Source organism: Schistocerca serialis, chromosome 1 (assembly GCF_023864345.2).
Source record: "Schistocerca serialis cubense isolate TAMUIC-IGC-003099 chromosome 1, iqSchSeri2.2, whole genome shotgun sequence".
Taxonomy (NCBI): domain Eukaryota; kingdom Metazoa; phylum Arthropoda; class Insecta; order Orthoptera; family Acrididae; genus Schistocerca; species Schistocerca serialis.
The window spans coordinates 87863787-87882491 of NC_064638.1; the positions used below are offsets into that span (position 1 = coordinate 87863787).

Below are 18705 nucleotides of genomic sequence, written 5' to 3' on the forward strand. Positions count from 1 at the left end.
TGCTGCCCTGCGTCTACTGCGCTTTGCTGGACGGCGCGACCGTTGATATGCCTGTCGACTATTTCAACTACAAGCGTTTCCGCATTGTGGTCACTTACACCTGCACGACATATGGTCAGTGAAACGTATCGCCCAAGCTCCAAAAGTCTGAAATGGATTCTTAGAGACCACTGCGAGTCACAAAATTTGTCAGCATACAAATTATTTGACACATTTACATTGCTGTATAACCTCTTCAATTGCGTACGTGAACTGGCGATTTTATAGCAAATTTACAAAGCAATTACACAATAGTCAAGCATACTCATTTAGTATCATTTTAAACCTCATTTTTTGTAGGTTAGAAAATCTATATGTTTTCATGAGCACTGGTGTGTTATTATCGCCATAAAATGAAAAAAACTTCCCCAAAAAAAAAATTTACGTTTTCTTACAAAGATTTCAAGTAAAAACAAAAAATAACTTCACACGTGTCATATTTGTTTGATATCTTATGTATGATTTACTTCCAAATGGTAGTCTTGATAACATTGTGATACGCAGATTTCAACATTCCAGTCTCTGTACCACTCTGAGCGAGGTGGGCCGGCCGCGGTGGTCTCGCGATTCTAGGCGCGCAGTCCGGAACCGTGCGACTGCTACGGTCGCAGGTTCGAATCCTGCTTCGGCCATGGATGTTTGTGTTGTCCTTAGGTTAGTTAGGTTTAAGTAGTTCTAAGTCCAGGGGACTGATGACCTCAAATGTAAAGTCCCATAGTGCCCAGAGCCATTTGAACCATTTTTTTTTTTTTTTTTTTTTTTTTTTTTTGTGGAGAGGCAATAAACATCACGTTTATTTTTCCATTTCACAGCTAGAATAGGACTTTTCAAAAAAGAACAGAAAGCTTCAACTACTTTATTTTGAGGCTTGTTGACTGGCCCTTTCTGTTATTGATAACAGTAGCGACAGCTAGTGTCTAATGTTCCGACAACATGTTCAGCAAAGTAACAGTTGTAAATCGCTTTATTCTACATCTAGCGGACAAAATACGAACTACTACGGCTATCCTACAGCCGACAGTCGTGTAGCATTCGGGAGAACACGTTTCAGCGAATGGAAAAGCTGCGCTCGTGCGGGGTACGGCCGCCGTTGACAGGACCGATACATGCACGCCTGTGTGGACTATGGACAAAGTGCTGAGCGTATTAATAAAGGAATATGTTTCGTGCTGGATGAAGAAACGCAGCAGAAAACATTCTTTATTTTTTCACGCGAAACTGCCTTCCTCAATTGTTGAAAAATTGTTGAACGTATATTATGTTCATATACGCCAACATTTCTAGGCAAAGTACAAGTCTGCTATAAGAAACTTTGGCTCTGAGCACTATGGGACTTAACTGCTGAGGTCATCAGTCCCCTAGAACTACTTAAACCCAAATAACCTAAGGACATCACACACATCCATGCCCGAGGCAGGATTCGAACTTGCGACCGTAGCGGTCGCGCGGTTCCAGACTGTAGCGCCTAGAACCGCTCGGCCACTGGGGCGGCTAAGAAACTTTATCATATCTTTATGCAACTCTACTTAGTCTTTGCGTTCACATTCGATTTTGTAGAGACAAAGACCTTCTTCAAATTACACCAGAAGAAAATGCTATTTCAAAAAATTCACATATTTACCTTTATACAATACTGCTTTGAAATAATGTCATTGTAAGAAGTAATTGATGCACTTCATACACATAAAAATGATTTTGCAGAATGTGAATCAACCCATCATAATATGAACACGCAATGCCCAGAAAATGACGCATGTTATATGAGTACGATTACTGTAATATCAGTGCAAATAAATTTTTTGACTTTTACATTAACAACAGAAGCTAAATTATCCATGGTACCAAACAGTATTGCTACAGCCTCCATTATTCTTCAACTAGTCATATAAGAAACAACAGATGTCCTGCCAGGCGAATTAATACCATTCAGAGGGTAGCCGTCAGGCTGTCACTCATTATGGATACGATAATACGCTTCTAGCTCAATATATCATACAAATTTCTACTCTAGAAACTTCGTACAGCTATGTGATATTGGTTGCCCCCACTGCGTATTGCTGTTGTATTACAGTACTTACACATGTGTCTTTCGTATTGATTTTTTTTTTTTTTTTTTTTGTTACAGATTACACTGGTCAACAAAATTTAAGTTTTTTATTCTTAGAAGAAGTATAATGAGTGATTCTTACTGAGTTTTTATGCCTATTTCAAATCATTTTACATAACTATTTCACAAACCACAGTTTGTGAGTAATCAAATTTATAACGTCGGATTAAGAACATTTCTGATAATTATACATTTGCGTAAATGTAAACCATTAGCTAGAATCCAATTTACCTACCAAAGATGTATGCGAAGTAGATTGTAGGTAATATTTTGCTTGAGGAACATCGCTCTTAAGTGCCTAACACTACCAACATACTGTGTGATTAAGCAGGCCCTACCGATGTTGTTTTATGCAACCCGCAATGTTATATCTGGGCATCATAAACTCGAAGAGATTTCAATATTCTCTAGCTCTGTATGTGCGTACTATTAATTCTGCAGAAAAAATGGATAGGTTCTTAAGGTAGGATCTGTAGCGTAGTTAAACTTTGTACTGGCTTACGTTTTTGTTAGAGGCCGTAGTTTTCGAGTTATTAAAGTAAAGCGTACAAAAGTGACCTTCAAACGTACCCTGAATCACGCACTCCTACCACCGTACAAAAATTTGCGACACCACGAATTATTTCCAACATTCGACCTTTTTTTGTATTTATTGACAGACATTATTACGCCACCGGCTTGGTCGAGCACTTACAAATTGTAAAACTGGCCTTTTTCTAAATTTTACCTTATAAATTGTAAAACTGACGTTTTTTTTAAATTTTACCTAACAGCATAACATAAACAATTACACTGTTATATCCGTCAGGCCTCGTGACTACTGTGCTTGTAAAGGCTAAATTTGGATCGAATTATCGACGTAATTAGATTTAGCTAACGTTCAAAAAAGTCGTTTTTCTTTCATTACCCTCAGGGACACTTTTAAATCAATAATTTTAACGAAATAGCCGACTACAACAGTAGAATAACGACCCAATAAAAAGAGACGAAAAAAGGTCGAATATCGGGTAGTTCGTGAAGTCTGAAATTTTTATACTGAGATAAGTGCCAGGAAAAACATACTAGAAATCCGGACTGCTGAGGGATGAGTGGGGAGTTGCGAATGTCAGTTTTGTAAATTTTCCATGAGTAACTAGAAAACCGTGACCTCTAGCGTAAATGTATCCGGCTATAAAATTTAGCAACATTAAATTTGTTACAAAAAGGTCCTGCTCGTTTTTCTGTAGGATTAGTAGTTTGCGTTTAGCAAGTGAGAGAATATGAAAACCTCGCACGCGGTTTATGAAGGCCTGATATAGCATTGTTGGTTTTACAAAACGAAATCGGTAGGGGAAGCTAAGTCACTCTTTATTTGTAGCCCATTTTCCCTGGTAGCGTTTTTCAATCTCAGAATATTCTCGTGGAAATGTTCGACGAGGTTCTCAGGATAGAAATTAACACATTAGATGGGAGTGGAACATTTTTTTTTTTTTTTCAACGTCATATTACAGCTAATCATCACATCGGATTCTGGATTCCAAGATATACATGTTCATGTAACTTTACTTCAGACCAGCTACGTGAAGTTTAGGAACTGATGGACACTTATTTCCTTTGTGTAGCAAGACCATTTCAAGCTGGTTTGCGAGGAGACAATGAACAAACGTCAATCTTTAGGTTTATGTACAGCACACAGTGACTCTTGCAAAGAAACAACATAGTTACAGAAATCTATGTCCTCCCATTTACAAAATAAATGCTTCATTCCTTTTGGCCTTGACGGAAGAGGTGGCTGCATTTAGGTCTTCAAACAAATGACTACTCTTTTCTTTTCAGTTACTTTAGATCACGAGCCAAGTCATTTAGATCCTACTGTTTTAGAAAGTGAGATTTATTTGTAGTAATACCATCAACACTTTCAAAATCCTCAGTCAGTTTTTGTCGTCTGGTGGAGTAGATATGGGAAGGCTTGGTCCATGAGGCACTTTTCGAATTGCTGGGTCTAAAGGCGGACATTTGACAGTATGTTTGGACTTTGAACGAGTTAAGATATATTTGTCAAGTAGAAGTTACCCTCCGTTACATGATCCTTGGGTTCCCACCATATTATAAGAACCGCAAAAAGAATGACGGAATCTTTTAATCCAGCCAATTAATAATGATACTCATTTGGCGTAACAGGTCTGTGGGACCCAAAACTTATTCTGGTCTATATTACTGCCAAAATAACACTCATAAGCTCTTTTAATTCGAGGCGCGAAATTTCGTCTCCGTACTTTTAAGGTGAATTCGCCATAAACTTAACAAAAATTGTTTTTATCACTTACAGATTTGCGAGACATGTGCCTCCTCCTGAAACACAATGTTTAAGAAAATACACTATTAGGAAACACTATACTTTGTAGGTCAGAGCTATAGAGCACAAGTGATTAAGGATTAGCTTCTTTCATTAAATGTCGCTTCTACTCCACCGGACACTTTCTAGAGATAGCAGATCTTATTTCTTATCTGTTGTTGAAGCAAACTTTCGCCTAGGCGGAAAAGCCATTATTGTGAGAGAAAGATCGTGTTTGAACATTGTTGTCGTTCCTGTAGTCACATAAAACAATCACCTGAAAGAAATATGTCAATTGTTGGCCCAACTAAATAACATTACATTATTTTCGTCACTGCACCCAGCACCCTAAGCTAATAGACATGAGAAGAGATTTTTTTAATTTTGCAAAAAAGGTGCGGGTGATAAAACATCATTTTTGGATTTTTCAGATGCAAACACATCTGAATCAGCTGAAACAGTCATTTAATATTTTGATTGTTGATCAATGTAGCATGAAGATGATGATGCTCGAAATAGGGTTTCCTAAAAAAAGGAATAAGTACAGCTATGTAATAATAGGATGACATTTTGTAAAATCGTAAAATCTAACACCGATCTCACAAAATACTTCTCTATAAGGGTCAAAGTTCCAACGTGTGACCGAGCGAGGTGGCGCAGTGGTTAGCACACTGGACTCGCATTCGGGAGGACGACGGTTCAATCCCGTCTCCAGCCATCCTGATTTAGGTTTTCCGTGATTTCCCTAAATCGTTTCAGGCAAATGCCGGGATGGTTCCTTTGAAAGGGCACGGCCAATTTCCTTCCCAATCCTTCCCTAACACGAGCTTGCGCTCCGTCTCTAATGACCTCGTTGTCGACGGGACGTTAAATACTAACCACCACCACCACCACTCCAACGTGTGATTGTATGAAATTCACATGACACTTTTTATAAGCGGGTATATAGCATATCAATGTTGATGCTCTACTTCTTTCACTCAGTAGTGGCGTGTGTGACGCTTTGGAACTTCCTGGCAGATAAAGACTGTATGGAGAACCAAGACCGAGGGGTGCCACCTTGCCTTTCGTACCAGTGAACGCCCTTACCGTGTTACCCTGCCATAACTCGTGAGGCGCTCCCGCAGCTTCGAATAGCTTCCCCTAGTGACTCTGCTCATTCGATAAGAGTATTGCCCGGCAGAGACAAGGTTCCAGTTTCTGCCGACCGATACACATTTTCAATCTACTTGTTAGATTCATCTGACCATCGATTGGCGAAAATAATGACATTTGACCCTAAACTTAAGAAAACTAGCTGAGTACCCGGCTTTGCTCAAGTACCGGGTGATAAAAAAGTCAGTATAAATTTGAAAACTTAATAAACCACGGAACAATGTACATAGAGAGGTAAAAATTGCCATACATTCTTGGAATGGGGTTTTATTAGAACCAAAAAACAAAAACAAAAAAGTTCACAAAATGTCCGACAGATCGCGCTGGACAGCAAAACTGCTACCGTGACGGATGAGAGGTACGCCGATATGTTACAGAATCGCATCATCCCCAGCCTGGCTGATAAACACCTGCTGGAACGTACGCTGTTTATGCAGGATGGCGCTCCACCCCATATTGCGTGAAAGATCTCCTGCGCGCGTCGTTTGCTGATGATCGTGTGCTCAGCCGCCACTTTCGTCATGTTTGGCCTCCCAGGTCCCCAGACCTCAGTCCGTGCGATTATTGGCTTTGGGGTTACCTGAAGTCACAAGTGTATCGTGTTCGACTGACATCTCTAGGGATGTTGAAAGACAATACCCGACGCCAATGCCTCGCCGTAACTCTGGACATGCTTTACAGTGCTGTTCACAACATTATTCCTCGACTACGGCTATTGTTGAGGAATGATGGTGGACATATTGAGCATTTCCTGTAAAGAAGATCATCTTTGCTTTGTCTTACTTTGTTATGCTAATTATTGCTATTCTGATCAGATGAAGCGCCCCTGCGGACATTTTTTGAACTTTTGTATTTTTTTTTCGGTTCCAATAAAACCCCATGTCATTCCAAGCATGTGTGCCAATTTGTACCTCTCTATCTACATTATTCCGTGATTTATTCAGTTTTCAAATTTATACTGACTTTTTGATCACCCTGTATGTATTTATTCCTATCTTCTATTGGATCATTTCCTCTTTTGCACATTCTCTGTCCATTTCCTACAGCCCCTCTCTCTGTCCATCTTCTCCTCCTCCTCCTCTCTCTCTCTCTGTCAATCTGCTATACCCCACAAAGTCCATCTATTCCATCCCCATCTGCCCAACTCCTCCTCCCCCCTCCAACTCCTCCTTCCCCCTTTCTTTGTTCATCTCCTCCTCCTCCATCTCTCTGCCCAGCTCCTCCACCCTCTCTCTGCCTGTCTCCTCCTTCCTCCTCTCCCTGTCCACTCCTCCTCTTTACTTTCTCTGGCCATCTCCTCCTCTCTCCTCTCTCTATCCATCTGCTCCTCTTACCTATGCATATCCTCCTCCCCACTCTCTCTCCATCTCCTCCTCTACCTCTCTCTACCTAACTCTCCCCCCCCTCCCCCTGTCACTGTCCATCTTCACCTCTTACCTTTCGGATGTCCATCTCCTTCCCCTACCTGCGCCCAGCTCCTCCTACCCCCTCACCATCTATCCATCTCATCCTCCCTCTACCTGTGTCCACCTCCTCCTCCCCCTCATCTCAATGGGATGCTGGTAATTCTTACTCTCATAATATTTCTTTCCAGATTGTAATTAATGTGTGTACCAAATGTGGTTGAAGTCGTTTTCGGGGTTTCGGATCAGTATTTTACCAGTGGCTTCTCCAGCATACGCACAAGTTAAATATATTTCACACATATTTAACACGCATGCTGCTGTATCCTGGGCAATCCTTTTAATCTCCGAATAACTACTGCAACCTTCACCCTTCTGAATCTGTTTACTGTACTCATCTCTTGTTTTGCCACTCACACTCCCCTCCAACATAAACTGGTGATCCCTTTATGTCCCTATCAACCGATCCGTTCTTTTAGTCAAGTTGTGCCATAAATGTCTTGCCTCCCCAATTCTATTCAGTATCTCGTCATTAGTTACGTGATCCACCCACCTAATCCTTAGTTTTCTTCTGCAGCACCACATTTCAAGAACTCCTATTCTCTTTCTGTCCAAACTGTTTGTCGTCGATGTTCCACTTCAATACATGGCTGCACTTCTGGTAAATACCTTCAGAAAGGACATCCTAACACTTAGGTCTGTACTTGATGTTAACAAATTTCTCTTCTTTAGAAACGCTTTACTTTCCGTTGCCAGTCTACATTTTATATCCTCTCTACTTCGGACATTATCAGTTACTTTGCTACCAAAATCTACTGCTTTAAGTGTCTCATTCCCTACTCACATTCCCTAAGCATCACCTGGTTTAATTGGATTGCATTCCATTGTTGACTTTCATCTTATATCCCTCTTTCAAGACACTCTCCATTGAGTTCAACGGTTCTTCCAAGTGTTTTGCTGTCTCTGACAGACTTACAGTAACATCGGCAAACCTCAAAGTTTTTTATATGTGAATGAGGGCTTTCCCGGTGTATACTGCAGATAAAATCTTCTTGGGCTTGCAGCCGGGTAGCTGCGTCGAAAATACGCAACGTTTCGATGAGTATCATTCTCATCATCTTCGGCAGAAGATGAAGTTTGGGAGTTTCTGCTGAAGAGTATAAAAATAAAACAAGAGGAAAATGTCCCTGGAATCGTGCCTGTAGCATTTTCTGCAAACACACCACCATCTCAAATGAAACTACATAGTTCCAGAAACCTTTACAAGTCTCGATCATCTGTGATGTATATGTGCATACTGCAGCAAGAAATGAAAATTTGTACCAATGCCGGTATTTGAACAGAGATTTCCTGCTCATTAGACGGATGCGCTAACCACTATGCCACTGTGGCACAATGGCTTTGCACAACTGCAAAGACTACCCTAGGACGCTACACTCTCTACGTTCAGTAGTTTGTGTAATGTTTCTTTCACGTGTCATCAGTTTTCTGAGAGACTGAAATACTCGATAGTGAACTAGGTGAAAGAGGTGATGTATTCTGGGTGCACATTAATAAAATTGACAAATTGCAGGGACGGATTCCAGACTGAAATTGGAGGAAAACAGGTCCTATGAGCATGCATATACATATACATCAGATGACAGTTCCTCTGGCCACGAGCCGTGTGTTCCTTACATGTTGCTGGCTGTATGGTTGATGCAGCGTACTTTAAGCAGCAGAATGCTATTCATGTCGGAAACACGCCGAGATAGTGTTTGTGTACGGTCAAGCAGATGTAAACGGACGAGAGCCAACGCGGCTACACCAAAACAGGTACTCTCACAGACACCAATCACACAACATTTCAAGCCTTTTTTGGGCGTTTGTGTGATCATGGGTCCTTTCAGGCAGACGAATGTGCAGGGAGGAAGCGGGCTGAGTGTACACCAGGTTTGGAGGAGTGGGTTCTACAGGATACTGCGACGAACCGTGGTACAAGTTCCAGGGAAGTGGCCCGCCAACAAGTTGTAAGCCAAAGGACGATTATGTGCATCCTGCATGACAATCGCTACTACCCCTGTCACCAACAATCCCATGGAGATCACTTTGAACATCTGTTGTGAGGTTGATCCGATACAGCTCTGTATTGTGTTCCGAAACGATTTCTTAATATTGCATGCTGTATAAATAGACAATTAATTTGGCGGAGAGAGAGAGAGAGAGAGAGAGAGAGAGAGAGAGAGAGAGAGAGAGAGAGAGAGAGACAGGCTTGACCATAACATGATAATCAACAGTGCCTGTCGATTACTAAGGTTTTTTCTTTTACACAAACAACATGCAGGATATGACGATAAGTACTGCTTTCAATCTTCTGCAACATGAACTAGGAATAATTAACTTTGAATGTTCTTTTCCTATTAATGATGATGATCTCTTCTCTCTCGTAGTACGACAATGCCGATGACGATTCGGTGATTGTCTTCGTGTTACAAGAGTGCAAATATTTACAGTGCAGTTGTTTTGATTTACCTTTTGCACCTGAAAATAAAAGTGTCGTAGGCGGGGCACAATCTTATTATCTTTCGTAGCTTATTCACAACTTTACATCTACTACTTCCTTCGTAGTACATTTGTACCCTCCTCTAGTGTTTAGTATACTTGTATACAGTCACCTGTAAATGCATGTATACTGTACATATCAATATCGTGTGTAGTTATTTTTTCATAATTAGCTTTTTTCCGTTGTAAATTTTCTTGAAATTAATTCTTCTCTCCTTTTAGCTTTAGCTTTGTAGCGTAGATTCTTAATTTCTATAGTAGTTAAATTATATTGTTAAGTTTCTAAAATACAGTTTGGTTGCCAGTCATATGCTAATCTGCTTCAGTCTGCCAGTTATCCATGCGTCGGACTACGCTGCACTTGCGCATGCGCAGTGGTTGCTTACTTGTAAGTTAGCCCCACTGCGTGTGTATAGTGTCCCCTCTCTTCACTACATCACGTGTTTTGCGCTTTTGGTGTGTTACTACTGCGATTGCACACTGCACAGATTGTTAAAATAAATCTCGCGCTCGCGATGGAAGTGTTTTCAGAGCTTTCTCTGACTCATGGACATTTAAACAAAATCTTAAACAACTAAAACTTACATTCTACTCAGTTAACAAACATAAAATAAGTATATGATAAATCTTTCCTTAACACTAAGTACTGGATAGAGGAGATTCGGGAAGAGATAGTCACATGTGCACATGTTTTTGGAGACGCCCTGGAGTCAAGGCAAAGTTAGCACAGGTTAAAAATAGTATACAAATTTTTAAACCTGTGCTAACTTTTCCTAGACGTCAAAGCGTCTCCCACAAACATGTGCCTAACTGCCTGCCTGTTCCTGATACCCTATTTCTAGTCTTCAGTCAAACATGATGATTCACTTACCTTATGTGTACGATTTTAGGATCCATGTCCTCTTCTGATAGTTGTTCAACCTCATGTACGTTTACATCACAGCTGGACAGAAAGAAAATAGTAGTTATCCGCTGAAATACAGACCCATATCACTAACGTCGATTTACAGGAGAATTTTGTAACATATATTGTATTTGAACATTATAAATTACGTCGAAGAAAACTATTTGTAGATAACTGCCAACACGGATTCAGAAATTGTCGTTCTTGTGAAACAGAACTGGGTCTTTATTCTCACGAAGGAGTGCTATCGACAGGGGATATCAAACTGATTCCATACCGTTCGATTCCCATGAGGTTTTTGACACCGTTCCTCATATGCGATTTCTAATCAAAATGCGTGTCTGTAAAGTATCGGCTCAGCTGTGCGGGTGGATTCGTGATTTCCTGTGAGAATGGTCACAGTTCATAGCAATTGGCGGCAAGTCCCAGAGTAAAATATAATATCTGGCGTTCTCCGAGGAAGTGTTATAGACGCTCTGCTGTTTCTCATCTACATTAATGATTTAGGAGACAATCTGAGTAGCTCAGTCCGCAGCTCGTGGTCGTGCGGTAGCGTTCTCGCTTCCCACGCCCGGGCTCGCGGGTTCGACTCCTGGCGGGGTCAGGGATTTTCTCTGCCTCGTGATGACTGGGTGTTGTGTACTGTCCTCAGGTTAGTTGGGTTTAAGTAGTTCTAAGTTCTAGGGGACTGATGACCATAGATGTTAAGTCCCATAGTGCTCAGAGCCATTTGAACCATTTTTTGAGTAGCTCAAATGGCTCTGAGCACTATGGGACTTAACGTCTGCTGTCATCAGTTCCCTAGAACTTAGAACTATGTAAACCTAACTAACCTGAGGAGATCTGCCACTTCCATGCCCGAGGCAGGATTCGAACCTGCGACCGTAGCAGTCACGCGATTCCGGTCTGAAGCACCTAGAACTGCTCAATCTGAGTAGCCGTCTTAAATTTGTTGCGGATGATGTTGTCATTTACCGTCTTGTTAAGTCATCATATGATCAAACCCAGTTGCAAAATGATTTAGATAATATACCAGTATGGTGCCAAAAGTGGCAACTGACATTAAATAACGAAAAGTGTGAACTCATCCACATGAGTACTAAAAGAAACCTGCTAAATTTGGGTTACACGATAAATCACACAAAACTAAGTGTTGTAAATTCATCTAAATACTTAATGATTGCAATCACGAATAACTTAAACTGGATCGATCACATACATAATGTCGTGGGGAAAGCAAACAAAAGACTGCGATTTATCGACAAAACACTTATAAAGTGCAACAGGTCTACTAAAGTGTGTTTACAACACGTTTGTGTGCTCTCATCTGGAGTACTGCTGTGTGGGGTGGGATATAAGTCAGATGGGACGTAGAACATCGAAAAAGTTGAATGGCAGCTAATTTTGTGTTAGCTGAGAGAGTGCTACGGATATGATACGTGAATTGGAGAGGTCATCATTAAAATAAAGACGTTTCTTTTTATCTTTTTTTTTGTTGCGGCGGATCTTTTCACGAACTTTCAGCATCCTACTTTCATTGTTATAAAGTCCGCCCCGATTGCTGAGTGGTCAGCGTGACGGATTGCCGTCCTACGGGCCCGGGTTTGATTCCCGACTGGGTCGGGGATTTTCTCCGCTCAGGGACTGGGTGTTGTTTCGTCTTCATCATCATTTCATCACCATCCGGCGCGCAGGTCGGCGTCGAATGTAATAAGACCTGTACCAAGGCGGCCGGACCTGCCCCGTAAGGGACTTCCCGGCCAATGACGCCAAACGCTCATTTCATTTCCATTGTAATAAAATTAGAGAAGCCAGAGCTCGTGAGGAAAGATTTAAGCCGTTCAAGATAGGAACAGCAGCGGAATAACGTGAAGGTTGTTCGATTAAGCCTGTGCCAGTCAGTTATTAGTGTATTTTAGAATAATCGTGTAGATTTCCACGTAGATGTAAATGAATCACGCGTTATTTGCACCAAGTTGCCATATTCTGCCATCTTTCTCCTAGATATCGCTTTGTAGAGCAGCAGCGAATTGTGTCACCAAAGCGTGACATCTGTAATGCTGGCTGAGGGTAATGTTCCCTCAAGGCTTAGATTTTGAGTTTGTGTGCATGTGTTTGTTTGTGTCTGTGCAGAGGCAGTGCGACTGTGGCAGCGGCTCCTGGACTGCGACGGCGCCCGCTGGCTGCTGGCGGCGCCTCCGCCGTCCCGCCTCCCCCATGGCAGCGCCGCGGCCATCTTCCTCGACTACGGCTGTGCGCGCAACAGGGAGCTCTTCCTGCAGGTCACTAACGTTACTTACTGTACCTGAACACCTTGCGGACGACAATACTGATGCAAAAACCCCAAATTATAGGGCTACCAGAAATAGTCGCGGAATCAAGTCAAAGCAACCCAATGCATGCGTTATATACGATGACAGGATAAAACACTCTTTGGCCCACGTATTGCCATTATTGCAGCTGCCTCAAGAGGCATTTCTCAGCCCTATATTGTACATGTTGCAAACGAATTGGGAAATACACTCCTGGAAATTGAAATAAGAACACCGTGAATTCATTGTGCCAGGAAGGGGAAACTTTATTGACACATTCCTGGGGTCAGATACATCACATGATCACACTGACAGAACCACAGGCACATAGACACAGGCAACAGAGCATGCACAATGTCGGCACTAGTACAGTGTATATCCACCTTTCGCAGCAATGCAGGCTGCTATTCTCCCATGGAGACGATCGTAGAGATGCTGGATGTAGTCCTGTGGAACGGCTTGCCATGCCATTTCCACCTGGCGCCTCAGTTGGACCAGCGTTCGTGATGGACGTGCAGACCGCGTGAGACGACACTTCATCCAGTCCCAAACATGCTCAATGGGGGACAGATCCGGAGATCTTGCTGTCCAGGGTAGTTGACTTACACCTTCTAGAGCACGTTGGGTGGCACGGGATACATGCGGACGTGCATTGTCCTGTTGGAACAGCAAGTTCCCTTGCCGGTCTAGGAATGGTAGAAAGATGGGTTCGATGACGGTTTGGATGTACCGTGCACTATTCAGTGTCCCCTCGACGATCACCAGTGGTGTACGGCCAGTGTAGGAGATCGCTCCCCACACCATGATGCCGGGTGTTGGCCCTGTGTGCCTCGGTCGTATGCAGTCCTGATTGTGGCGCTCACCTGCACGGCGCCAAACACGCATACGACCATCATTGGCACCAAGGCAGAAGCGACTCTCATCGCTGAAGACGACACGTCTCCATTCGTCCCTCCATTCACGCCTGTCGCGACACCACTGGAGGCGGGCTCCACGATGTTGGGGCGTGAGCGGAAGACGGCCTAACGGTGTGCGGGACCGTAGCCCAGCTTCATGCAGACGGTTGCGAATGGTCCTCGCCGATACCCCAGGAGCAACAGTGTCCCTAATTTGCTGGGAAGTGGCGGTGCGGTCCCCTACGGCACTGCGTAGGATCCTACGGTCTTGGCGTGCATCCGTGCGTCGCTGCGGTCCGGTCCCAGGTCGACGGGCACGTGCACCTTCCGCCGACCACTGGCGACAACATCGATGTACTGTGGAAACCTCACGCCCTACGTGTTGAGCAATTCGGCGGTACGTCCACCCGGCCTCCCGCATGCCCACTATACACCCTCGCTCAAAGTCCGTCAACTGCACATACGGTTCACGTCCACGCTGTCGCGGCATGCTACCAGTGTTAAAGACTGCGATGGAGCTCCGTATGCCACGGCAAACTGGCTGACACTGACGGCGGCGGTGCACAAATGCTGCGCAGCTAGCGCCATGACGGCCAACACCGCGGTTCCTGGTGTGTCCGCTGTGCCGTGCGTGTGATCATTGCTTGTACAGCCCTCTCGCAGTGTCCGGAGCAAGTATGGTGGGTCTGACACACCGGTGTCAATGTGTTCTTTTTTCCATTTCCAGGAGTGTATATTTTCTCTTAGTATTTGCACGCCAGTGCGCAAATGGTATATGTACTTACTTTACCTTGTCACCGTTATGGGTTAATCATTAGCGACTTAACGGGGCACTAGCAACATTCCACGCTTCGTCGCTAGAAACGACGCTCATACTATCAGCAGATAAATTACTAAGTTTCCTTTAATTTACGTCTATGATCACAAACTTTTGTTAACAGATTACCGGTTTCTGTCTTTAATGACCATCATCAGATCTGTTTCATAAAAACAAAGTCCTAATGTACTGCAGCCATAGTGGCATTTAACATTTGACGATGCCACTATGGCTGCAGTACATTAGGACTTTGTTTTTATGAAACAGATCTGATGATGGTCATTAAAGACGGAAACCGGTAATCTGTTAACAAAAAAAGTTTGTGACCATAGACGTAAATTAAAGGAAACTTATTACATATACGGGTCACTGTCTTTTGGCGACGATGTCGCAGCTTGTGAAGATAAATTACTGGTACTGAAACTGAAGAGGCAAAACAACTGCCGGTCGCGGTGGTCTAGCGGTTGAGGCGCTCAGTCCGGAACCGTGCGACTACTACGGTCGCAGGTTCGAATCCTGCCTCGGGCATGGATGTGTGTGATGTCCTTAGGTTAGTTAGGTTTAAGTAGTTCTAAGTTCTAGGGGACTGATGACCACCGATGTTAAGTCCCATAGTGCTCAGAGCCATTTTTGCAAAACAACTGGTACACCTGCCTAACATCATGTAGCTCCCCCTCGAGCACGCAGAAGTGCCGCAACACGACGTGGCACGGACTCGACTAACGTCTGATGTAGTCCTGGGGTGAATTGACACTATTAATCATGCAGGGCTGCCCATAAATCCTTAAGAGTACGAGGGGGTCGAGGTTCCTTCTGAACAGCACGTTGCAAGGTATCCTGGATATGCTCAATAATGTTCATGTCTGGAGAGTTTGGTGGCCAGCGGAAGTGTTTAAACCCAGAAGAGAGTTGCTGGGCTACTCTGTAGCAATTCTGGTCGTGTGGGGTGTCGCATTGTCTTGTTGGAATTGTCAAACTCCGTCGGAATGGACAATGGATATGAATGGAGGCAGGTGATCAGACAGGATGCTTACGTATTTCCATATCACTCCACCTGCACATGCCCCATACCATTATAGAGCATCCACCAGCTTGAACACTCCCATACTGACAAGCAGAGTCCATAGATTCATGAGGTTGTCTCCATACCCGTACACGTCCATCCGATCGTTACAATTTGAAACGAGACTCGTCCGAGCAACATGATTTTAGTCATCAACAGTCCATTGTCGATGTTGACGTCCCAGGCGAGGCGTAAAACTTTGTGTCGTACAGTCATCGAGGGTACACGACTGAGTCATCGGCTCCGAAGACCCATATCGATGAAGGTTCGCAAGCTGAATTTGTTGATGGCCCAGCATTGAAATTTACAGCAATTTTAGGACGGGTTGCGCCTCTGTCACGTTGAACGATTCTCTGCAGACGTCTTTGGTCCCGTTCTTGCAGGATCTTTTTCCAGCTTCATCGATGTCAGGAAATGGCCATACGGGAAAATCCCCGCTTCATCGCTACTTGGGAGATGCTGTGTCCCATCGCTCGTGCGCCGACTATAATACCACGTCCAAACTCACTTAAATCCTTATAACCTGCCGTTGTAGCAGCAGTAACCCATATAACAACTGCGCCAGACACTTGCTGTCTTATATAGGCGTTGCCGACCGCAGCGCCGTATTCTGCCTGTTTACATCTCTCTGTATTTGAATACGCATGGTTCAAATGGTTCAAATGGCTCTGAGCACTATGGGACTCAACTGCTGAGGTCATTAGTCCCCTAGAACTTAGAACTAGTTAAACCTAACTAACCTAAGGACATCACACACATCCATGCCCGAGGCAGGATTCGAACCTGCGACCGTAGCGGTCTCGCGGTTCCAGACTGCAGCGCCAGAACCGCGCGGCCACTTCGGCCGGCGAATACGCATGCCTATACCAGTTTCTTTGGGGCTTCAGTGTATATTTAGAAGGAAAAACGTGCTGTCTACAACAGATACTATACGGCTGGGTCCGTATTTCTTGTTCCTCCTCCAATAAAGTCCTAGGGCTATTGTCTAGGCAGCAGATCATCATTGTACCGACGCATCGTATACTTGACGTTAAAAATTAGTGAAAGACTGAATAGTCTCCGATCCGACCACATGCACGTGGTGAGGAGCTGAGCCTGTCATTCGTGTTATCCTCTAAACAATACGCTCCGCATTACATTATCGGCGTATGTCCTACTGGAACGCGCCGAACTGTATTTTAGAGAAACAGGACAAGCTGCAAGCAAGAGCAATGAGAACATGTTTCGGAGCCATATCGACATTTTCTGTAGGACATTTCCTGTAGGAGGAAAAGAAACACCACATTCGACGACAGTTACTAACACAGAGATTCTTGCTAAAAAGTGACAAACATGAAAATTCAACAGTTATATTAGATTGTGCAGGGCAAAAATAAGAAACATACATAACTGCTCTTCTTAAAAGACGCTACATCAGCTCCTAGCATCCTTAGTCCCACAAGATATCGGTGTACCGGAGCACAGTTACCAGTACGAACTAACCTTCTTGGGTAAGAAGGTGTTTTGAATTCTCTTACTGTCAAACAGCACAGGAGATAAACAGACAACAGCGTCTGCCGTAGAAAACGATTGTCCAGATTGCCGCCAGATCTACACAGACGGCCCAAAGACACCAGAAGGAATGGGATGTGCCCTAGCTACTCATTAACAGACACTACGGGAAGATAAGCTATATCTAACGAAGCGTTCGTCTACACCAGAGGTAACGGGATATGCTTTCTACTGACCGTTAACGAATACTACACGGAGATACACCGTATCTAATGAAAGGTTCAGTGACGCGTGGTTCAAATGGTTCAAATGGCTCAAATGGCTCTGAGCACTATGGGACTTAACTTCTGAGGTCATCAGTCACCTAGAACTTAGAACTACTTAAACCTAACTAACCTAAGGACATCACACACATCCATGCCCGAAGCAGGATTCGAACCTGCGACCGTAGCGGTCGCGCGGTTGCAGACTGAAGCGCCTACAACTGCTCGGTCACCTGGGCCGGCTCATTGACACGTGAAATATTAATAATTCGAGAAGCGGTTATCTTACAATAGGGAACGAATTTCAAAAAGTCTTAATCTTAACATACTCTAAAAGCGCTTTACAGAGGATAAAAAAAATATCCGAATGAGACTAATTATATAGAAGATATACTGCTAAGTGTGATTTATACTGTGAGAACGATTGACACTGTCGTAAAATTCATGTGAATCAAGAGGCATTCATAGATAATTAAAAACGAAATGTCCTTATATATACTAAAGAAAGTGTTACCCAGGATATTCCAAGGAATTAGACTTCCATGTAGTGACATTATACGGAAAACATGACAACAAGAACAGGAAGAATGGAACAGGAAGTACACTATAACCCAAAAAAAAGGAAGGTTTCAGCCCCTATTCAGAAGGAGCTGTCGGGATTACCGTGGTTTAGACAGAGTCAGAATGAGTTAACGGCATCAGAGTTCCGTAATACGAATGGGATTACGACCCCGGATGCTACGCTATCACTGCTACAAAATTATAATTATAGATTGGGAAGCGTGCAGGCATGATAATGAAGAAGAAGCAGATTTAAATCATGTAATTTTATCATGTAATCAATGCTAAATGCGGCAAACAACTTTATTCCATAATTAGAACCAATTGAAGGTTCCCTTGTGGGCACCCAGTACTGTCCTTTTAAATACGAATGTTGCAGGGATATATCTCGTCACAGAAATCTACCTAAAAAGTCTAGACACGTATATTTAATTCCACTTTCGTTTCGAATGTTTATCTGTGTATATAACCAGGTATATATGTTTGTATAATACAATAATTTAAAACATGCGTTTTATGTAGATGTATAAACCAACTATAACCGATGATTTGGTGGATACCACTTAAACCAAACTGAAGAACGTAGTAAGGAAATTAATCAAAGTGTTGAGTTCAGTACCCTGGACGTTCCACACAGGACATTCCAGCCACAGCAACAGGCAGTCGAGCAATGTTTGGTGTTGGCAGTTAGCATTCCTAGTTCATAGTACAGGCTGGTATGGGCCATTTTTGAATTCACAGCGCAGATAATTCGAAGTACACTCTTTTGAACTCGGAAAACTTTTGCTTGACTCTATAAGTCACTCCAAAATGTGATCCCGAATGACAGAGAATGAGAG

At 43.2% G+C, this 18705-nt stretch overlaps 1 protein-coding gene across 1 annotated transcript in view; it reads left to right on the forward strand.

Moving 5' to 3' along the window:
• The first annotated feature begins 47 nt into the window (after nt 1-47).
• Nucleotides 48-18705, forward strand: part of LOC126412899 (ionotropic receptor 75a-like) — a 129224-nt gene continuing 110566 nt past the window's right edge. Inside the window, exons 1-2 of the mRNA XM_050083144.1 lie at nt 48-114; nt 12597-12745. Of these exons, the coding sequence (XP_049939101.1) occupies nt 48-114; nt 12597-12745 (216 nt within the window). The remainder of the gene's footprint in view (nt 115-12596; nt 12746-18705) is intronic.